At 43.4% G+C, this 9,030-nt stretch overlaps 1 protein-coding gene across 2 annotated transcripts; it reads left to right on the top strand.

Annotated features, from left to right (window-relative positions):
• The first annotated feature begins 383 nt into the window (after positions 1-383).
• On the top strand, positions 384-8,602 carry clmnb (calmin b). Of its 2 annotated transcripts, none has more exons than XM_080491205.1 (10): positions 384-603; positions 886-947; positions 1,022-1,117; positions 1,892-1,975; positions 2,090-2,182; positions 2,263-2,489; positions 2,572-2,765; positions 3,525-3,607; positions 4,734-6,064; positions 7,572-8,601. In XM_080491205.1, the coding sequence occupies exons 1-10, from the start codon at positions 576-578 to the stop codon at positions 7,696-7,698; spliced, it is 2,325 nt and encodes a 774-aa protein (XP_080347331.1). In that variant the 5' UTR covers positions 384-575; the 3' UTR covers positions 7,699-8,601. The 2 variants fall into 2 exon arrangements, with proteins under 2 accessions (XP_080347331.1, XP_080347330.1); XM_080491204.1 differs by having other exon boundaries at positions 487-603; positions 7,569-8,602.
• The last annotated feature ends 428 nt before the right edge of the window (positions 8,603-9,030 follow it).

Here is a 9,030-nt window from a genome sequence, read left to right as displayed (position 1 = left end):
ACTCCTCCCACAATTCGGCAGCTCTGCTCTGGCACATGGCACCACGAGAGGTTTTACAAGTGTGTCCTGGCTGCAGTACATAAGACAAGTTTACAGTGTCAAAGAAACAAAACACAAACAGATTTAGTCATTTATCGATTACAAAGCTATTATTTACAGTTCCGGCCCACCTGAGATCAAATGAGTTGGACACTCCTGTCCCGGACTGTGCAGGACACAATCAGGAGAAATGTGGACTCAGCCTACCAGGAGATGTTTTCTCCAGCCTCCTTCGTTTGGACATTTCAAGAGCACACTATGTGAGCGCACAGACTTTTTACAAACCCCGGCATGCCGGAGTTGTGCGAGTAGGAGTGGTGCCAGAAGCTTCAGCATGTTGGGGCAGGACAAGCTGTCTCTCGCTCTCGCTGCCTTCCCTTCGTCGCTATACTCTGTAGGGAAACCTCGGAGCACCTCTCGTTGCTGCTGACATTTTAAACGTCTTTCATATCCCCACAGTGGAGCAGGAGCAGAGTGACTCAGTCTGACTGAGAAGGCAGGACGACTGGGATCCACAGAGGAAACCAGCGGGAGAGATGACAGATCAGCTTGTGCAGCCTCGAGGTACAGTCTTATAGGAATGACTCATACCTCGACATATTATTAGTTTAATCGCACTATATGAAGCTGTATGGGGAAAGAAAGTATTTGCCATTTGTCACTTTTCTACTCTTTCTCAGCTACTTTGTGAAGTAACTTTTCAAGCACGTATCTTCAGCAATGGATTTCCCAATGATAGTTTCGGTCTGAACCGCTTCGGCGCGATGAGAGAGATTAAAGATACAGATTCACCCGTTCTGACTGTAACTCGTCTCAACCGTGTTTTCACGTTTTCCTTCCCGTCAGATGAGAGGGAAGCAGTCCAGCAGAGAGTCTTCACCAGATGGATGAACGTTTTTCTGCAAAGGGTAAGGTCGCAATTCACTGCGGCCTCAGGCCACACACGCAATCACCAACCAGGGTCACCTCGTGTCATCCCCAGGGGGATCCTCCCATCCAAGTGCTCGACCTGTTCAAGGACATCCAGGACGGCAGGATCCTCATGGCCCTGCTGGAGGAGCTGTCTGGCTGTGGACTGGTAAGAACGACGGGAACGCCACTTCAGAGTTGTGACGTTTTTAATCCGCTATATCAGTGCTTCCCAACGTTTTGTCAAATCTTGACCATAAGTAACTCTGCATACACCCTGTAGAATCACTGGGTTTACACTTCAAACTTTCATTTAGTCCATTTTTTCACAGCAAAAGATGAATTCAGCTCTACATGTATCTGTCAATGAAGACATTCAATGTAACTCTCTTGGTATTCTTCTTTTTTTTTTTTTGACTGATTCATAATTTTATTTTCTCCCGCTGCTGACTTTGCCAGCTTAAATTTGTGTTTGTTGCTTTAAAAAAGTATCTCTTCTTTTAGATATTACACTTTTAATGTCAATGCTTAAACATATGACATAGGGATGGACGATTTGGCCTAAAAAAATTAAAAAAATCTATAATTTTATAAAGAAAAATTCGAGTTTCGATTCGATTTTTTTTCTCAATGCTATTTAAAAAAAGTTCAAAACAATTTTATTACATCATTCTTGCAAGAAGAGACAGTGTCACAGTCCAACCTTTGAATGATCATACAGGAGTTTGTCTAACATTGAAGTCAGACTTCTGAAAGGCTGGATTGTTTTGAGTCTGCATTGAAGGTCACCAAAAGTAGCACAGACGTTCCAAAAGTGCTGACACAGGTCATCCTTGAACACAGACTGTAATTTACACATCAGTCTTTATGAGACAAAACAAGATTTCTCTAACACTACTCTGTCTGTAGGTTTGATGCTTTTTTTTTTTTTTTTTTTAATTAGCTTTACAGATTTAGGTCATCCTCTCATCGCATTTTCCGACTTAACAACATTTCCAAGGCACTGGCTTTCCTGGATGACAGACATGTGAGTGTCGTTCCCTGTAAACATCATGGTAACACTTGACATGTTCTCCAATCTTAATTTAAAATCCGGTAGCTGGTGTGAGATTGATGTAACCCCGCCCTCATGATCTTCTAGGTGAAGCTGCTCGGGATTGATGCCAGTGGAATCTCCGACGGAACTCCTTCCGTTGTTCTTAATCTCATTTGGAACGTCATCCTGCATTTCCAGGTTTTTTTTCCACCCTCCCTCATTATCTTGAAGTGTTATTCCACACTTTATCTATATGTCTGTCTTGTCTTAACAAACAGGTGAAGGAGGTGATGGGAGGCATTCAAAGACATTTGTCTTCAAGCGTCTCCTCCTTATCCGTGAGCAGTTACCAATCCTTCGATGACCTCTCACCCCGGGAAGACGACCCTGGCCGCAGTTCCTCGAACACGCTGCCGAGTAAAGGCAAGAGAGCTGCGAGGGAGCCCAAGTACCATGGGAAAGCTCTCAAGTTGCTCCTGCAGTGGGTCCAAAGATGCACTTCGAAGTAAGTATGAACGATCCCGATGCCTATGAAACCATTACGGTCACCTGGAACCCAACAACGAGTCATTTAATCTCCATGACAGGTATGGAATTGACGTGCAGGATTTTGGGAGGAGCTGGAGAAGTGGACTGGCGTTCCTCGGCTTGATTAAGTCCATAAACCCAGACCTGGTTGACCTGAGGGAGAGTTTATCTAAAGAGCCCAAGGAAAACATCCAGCAGGCCTTCACCATAGCCCATCGAAGTTTGGACATACCGCCTCTGTTGGAGCCTGAAGGTAAAAGCCTCCTGAAAGGTGTAAAGACTTCACAGTCAACTATTTTCGTCCTCAGAGGCGTCTATTATAGCGATGCACAGATACCACTTTTTTAAAGGACGAGTACAAGTACGAGTACTAACCTTTAGCAAATACTTATACTCCATACGCAAACAATACACAAACGCTATATATTACCGTGAACCACCTTCAACAGCCTTGAAGGCTCCAGTATACTACTACATCTACAGTATGCATAGAGTAGTGCGTAGTATTATAGTATTAGTCATACTTTTATCATGTTTAGCACGTAGCATAGTTGATGTGCAAAGACTTGAAACACTTTAGCATGTAGCGTGTAACATCATTCTTGTGTGAGGCCTGAAATTTGTTAGCATGTAGCATGTAGCATTGCTGGTGTGTGAGGTCCCAAAACTCTTTAGCATGTAGCATTCGTTAGTGTGGGGCCCAAAACTGTTAAGCATGTAGCACGTAGCACCATTGGTATGTGAGGCCCAAAACTCTTTAGCATGTAGCATGTAGCGTGTAGCACAGCTCAAAGTAAAATTAATAAAAACAAACGGGGGAACGTAAATACGTCCGTAAGGTGCTAGATTACAGCTCGCAGTAGATCGCTCCTCATGTTCACCTCACTTGAAATAACCACGAGAGTATTTTATTTGTATTATATGTTTCCCTCATCACATAGTAGCACGGTGTGGTCCTAAAAAAAACTGTGAAGGTCTCCTGACTCACAGTCTAAAATCATTCTTTCCTCAGACATAACAAGCACTTCACCAGATGAAAAGTCGATCATCGTCTATGTGTCGATGTTCCTCGGCCTTCATTCATCCACAGATGAGGTTAGTGTGCTCTCTCATTTTATATTCTATTTATTTGTTTTTTACAAAATACAAAAAACTAATTGAGGCTTTGTGCTGGAACATTTCTTCAGAGAGATGTGCCTTGTAGGGTGGGGGAAAAAACCCCAAAACATATCAGGCACAAATTAGTATTCCAAGTGTCATTCTGTGCCTGGAGGGGTTCTTCAAGTGACAGATAAACAAGAAAGTGTGTGAAGATTCATTTTCAAAACAACATATTATAAAGCACTTTGAAAACAGACGGCATCAAACAGTACGGAGCGTCAAGCGGATACGATAATGACGCACCAAATAAAAAGCAAGCACTACTTCGGTTAGAAGCTCTTCAGAAGTCTTTTTTTTTTTTTTTTTTAAATCCTCTTGAGGTGTATGATTCAACAGTAAAAGGTCTTCTAAAGTTTGATACTTATTTTCTACTGATGTAAAATTTGCACTGGCAGTTCATCACTGCATGATGTGTAGTGGTTTGAATATTTTCACTGTGGACTTTAAGCCCTACAGACTTTATACAGACTAACTTCCATTAGTCTTATGAAGTTCTGGAGTTTATTTGTTTTCTTCAACTCTTTTTTTTTTCAGTGTCACATCCTGTTTGTGTTATTTAGACCACGTTTATGTTATCAAGTGAAAACGTAAAACTTTCCTTGAGTTTTGGGGGTCTGTTCGAAAATGCTGCGACTCCGTCTCCGTGAAAACGGAGGGTAAAGCACAAAATTGTTTTTTAGAGGAGATCGAATCAACAGGATTATTTTTTATTTCTATTTTTAACTCTGATGAAAGCGTGTCAATGTTAGTAGATAGTGTAGAAATGAAACCCTGAAATAGGAATTTCTTGCTCGTGGCAGTTGATATTCATGGTAAACAATAGTAGGCCTATAGCTGAACATTGAGGGACCCCTCATTCATGAGAAGCTCACAAATCACAGAAGAAGTACAATTGATTTTCACAAGGCAGTATGAATTAATTATCCTATCAGAGGGATTGAGACTCTTAATCTACAATCTGTATGTTTAACCTCAGGACAGTCAGCTCATTACCACAACATTAAATCGAAGATTTGTCTTTTTTTCATGTAATCCTTACGATGTTCCTTTTTTATTACAGGATCATACAACAAATCTGGAATTTCCTGAAATCCCCACTTTTGGATCCCTGCAGTCAGTCGGTCTCGGTGAAACTTTGGCTGAGGATCCGGAAGCCCAGGCGTTCCTGAGAGGCTTGGAGATCAGCAGCGAGCAGCTACTGTGGAAACGGTGGTCCAGGAAATCCGGAAGCACCCGTCCCGCTTTGCTTTGCGCGGACGGCGCTGAAGCTTCTGACGTCTTCTGCAGGAAAAGAGACCAAAGTGTTGCGGAGAGACCGTGTGGGCCATTAATCAAGAAGACAGGCAGGAGTCGAAGCTTTCTGAAGCCGCCCAGTCCACTGGATGCCGCCGTAATCAGTCCAGAAATCCAATCTTGGATGGAGATGGATTCAGGTCAGGGCCACAGCAAGAAGAGATCGGATGATAATCACATTTCCCTGAGCTCCGAGGAAGGAATATATACCTTGCCAATGTTGGACTCAGATGAAGAGGACGCTTACAGCTACATCCTCGATCTAAATACAGAGGTTTTTCAACCGTATAATCAGCTGAAGAGACAAGTACCAAAGGTTGAGGAGGAAACGGCAGAGGAAATGATTGAAGAGTCAAAACATCCAGACGCGTGTCGGACATTTAATGGCGGCCGGGAAAGCTTCGCGGTACAGAAGGAAGATTTAGATCAAGAATCACTTGTTGAGGCCGAGTCAGAAGTTCACAGGAAGTTTTATCTGGACATGAATGAAAGTACCCTCGGAGGAAGAGCGAACAACAGAAGTGAGTTTGACCTGGAGCCAGGAGCTGAGAGTGGAAGAAAAGAGGAACGGCATCGGGGGGGAGCTGTTGCCAAACAAAGTAACAGCGACGGAGGAGGCTGCAGCAAGAGAGTGGAGGAGAAGAAAATGGAAAATGTAGGACCGGCGAAAGAAGTCTCTGATGAAATCAGTGATGATGCGGTGAAAGCGAAGGCTCCTAAAGTGGCTTGTTGGCAGAAAAGTGTTGGGGAAGGCGACGAGGGGGAGCTCTCTGAAAGACGAGCGGGTGAGCGGAGAGTGGAAGATGAGAGAGGACATTTGGCGAGATCTGAGAATGTGCACAATTCAGGGGACATTGGAGAGGAGAGTGAAGTGAGGGGAAAAGAGCGAATGCTGAAGTCAGAGAGTCATCAAGTCGGTGGAGGTCGAGTCTACGAGTGCCCAGACGGAATACATTCAATCAAAACCACCACAGATGAAGAAAAGATAGAAGAAACTAAGTCAAACAGAGATCGGGGAACCGCAGCACAGTGCCGAGACGAAGGGGCTGACATCCACCGTCAGGTTAATACTTGGACTCTGGCCTCTCAGCTGATCAGGTAGTGATTTATCCACACACTAGAAACTGTTTGCTCAGGGGCGGGTTCACATTCCCCTGTTTGAGTCTCTCCGAATCTCCCACGAACTCTGAACCGGAGTGAACAAGCGATCTCTGGTCCCCTTGAAATGCTCGGTCTCAGTCGGCCGAGTTAAGGCAAAGCTTTTTAAACCTGCTGATTTGTTTTATGCCGAAAAAAAAAGTAAGCGGTTTCATAGTTGCAGACAAACTTTTAGTATCTTGATTTTAAGTGGTGTTGCAATTCTATATGTCTTGAAAAGAAGTGAAATCTGCATTTAATTCATTTATGTCATAAGGCTGCTCAGTTTAAATGCTGAAAAGTCGAAGCAGCAGGAGACAAACATGGCGGGGCCCTTCTGGCTAATGAAAGTGAATAACTGTGCAAGCTGCAGCAACATCAGCCATCTTTTCTTTCCTTATTCTAAATGTTGATGTGGTGATGTTCATGTTTATGCAGCAAGAAAAGTGTAATGGCGCCTCCCTCCATCGGCGATTTACATACAAAAGAAATGGAACAGCATTGTTTGCCCCATGGTCCTTAATTCATAAGATAACATGTTGCCCAATTTACATGCTTCACAAATTACACATACATACAAGAAAACCTTCCCTTCCCTTCCTCGGTCTGACCTCTATGAGGAGGATTCAGAGTCACAGTGAAAGGAGTTAACAAGTATTCACACTGAAGCCACAGAAGGTGATGAATTCAGGAATGACCATCACCTGCTTTATAATTATTCATAGTTATTTTTTCAGTTTAGGTCTCAAAACAAGGATAAAAGCTGAATCATAATCTGTGTCACTGATATTAACAGCTGCTTGTATCCACACTGGCAAACACAGTATGACATTGAAATTTAGTAAATAGTCCACGTGCATGCGGAGATGGATAATAACAACAATGGCGGCCCTCCAGAGTGTCATGACTCCCAGTTCATATTGTCCTGGGACTAATAACAATCCAATTTGGTTGTCTGTCCATATGAATGTCTGTGTGCTCCCGTGGTAACGTTTAGGAAGTATTGTTCTCTGTGAGCAGCACCCTCTAGTGGCCCGACATGCAACTACATCGTTTACATCGTCTCTGCAGTTTCTGTGTAAACGGACATCGTTTTAAAAACCATTCTCGTAAAACTTTTCTCAAACGAAAATTTAAATAATTTGGCGTTTTCACTTGAAACCTCATGTAAACACGATCTAAGGCATATTATCTAAAAACACAAGGGAACATTAAATAATCTAAATCTCCGCTTTAGCTTGAGATGCTTTAAATTGTACTTAAATGTTTCAAAGGTCTTCAGTTCACTTTATTTGTGTCTCTGTTCAAAATTCTTATTTCAGCCTTCATTCTGATTTAACTGAATTTTTCATTTAAAATGTGCATAATTACATTTGACTATGTTTCATTTTGCTGCTTTAATACAACTTATTGAGTGCGAAGGGGCCCTGGCTTTAACGTTGTGTGTTTATCTGCTTTTTTTTAGCAGCGATGGAGGATTCACCCCGCAATCTCCAGCCGCCTCTTGTGACATAACCCCATTAGAGCTGGAGGTGCTCTTTGTCCTGTGGATCCTGCTGTACTGCTGCATCGTCCTGCCTCAGATGAACGCCTGAGTCTCCCCGCAGTGCACCCTTCTTATTAAGATATGCTTATCAGCCCAGTTTCCACTAATGAGCCAAACAGGGACACCTCAGGCTGAGGCCCACTCTTTTATCTGTGTCACAAAAGTTCCCTTGTGGCAATTATTTAATGATTGTGTTTGTTTCTGTCTGCCGGCAGATATAATTTGTAATAATTCGAGCTATTTATGCCAGATAAACTCTGTAATCCTCATTATTACACAGATTCGCAGCTGCTCGGTCTCATGCCGCACACGTTATCTGAGGTTGTTGGTTTTTTTCTTTTAATTATCATTATTTGCTGCATGCATGTGCAGATTAGAACACGAGAGGTTCAATCCTTTCCAATCTCAGTTGACACAGCCAACCACACGAGGGCATCGCTGCTTCAGAGCTGCGAGCCTCTCCTGCGACTCGTCGCCTGTGCGGCTTTCTGTTGCCTGCTGAGACTCCTGCATGGCCTGCTGTTTAATTAAAGCCGTATTGACGTGCCGGGATTAATCTGTTAGTGTTTAATGAGCTCTATGGCATTTCGCAGCCTCTTAATGTGTCATTTGTGGCTTAAGATGTGTACAGTTTTGCTGTTTTCATCTCAGTCGTGGGGAATAGTTGCGGCACGTTAGAAAGGCGTGCTTTCCTCCTGATATTTTTCTGACTGTGATGTAAAAAATAAACTTGTGATATGTTTGCATGCCCTCATTATTGAGTTTTGGGAAGCTCATATGTATATCAGGCTTTATGTCCACCATCAAACTCCAGTGATATGAAAGTTTGCATCGGTCGTGTAAATGTTCAAAGTCAATATTGACCAAAATGTGTATTAAAGGTGGGGGATGAGTCTGCTGTGTTGTAACTGCCCATAGATTACACACAAAAATTCATTAAATTCTAAGAAACTAAACACAAGCTGTTATTATTTGCTTGTGCTCCATCCAAGGCTCAAAGTCCTAGCCCTCCGGGGGAATCGATGGACTTTCAACACCCCCGCCTGCCCACGTACCACAACACACACTTCCCCAGGGCAGCAGTTTGGCTCATTGCACGAGGAGGCCGGGATGGTGAGAGAAGAAGCAGCGGTGACGACGACTGCTGCGTTCGCGCTTACAAATTTTTACAATGCTCCCGTTGCTGATGTGAAAACTATAACAAACTCTCCGGCTGGTGCTCTGAAGGGGTGGAGAGGTCAGTCAGGAGCAGCAAATGAATGCATCAGGCTTAAACATGGTTCTTCTGGCCTTTGACCTTCACCCTGACGTGGCCACCAAAACGGACTCTGAGCCTGGCGTCCAGCAGCAGCATCAGCAGCAGCAGCATCAGCAGCAGCAG

The sequence above is a fragment of the Lipophrys pholis genome, assembly GCF_963383615.2.
Source record: "Lipophrys pholis genome assembly, chromosome: 21".
NCBI classification, from domain to species: domain Eukaryota; kingdom Metazoa; phylum Chordata; class Actinopteri; order Blenniiformes; family Blenniidae; genus Lipophrys; species Lipophrys pholis.
The sequence above is the reverse complement of the archived record's forward strand: the minus strand, read 5'-3'. Positions and strand labels throughout refer to the sequence as shown.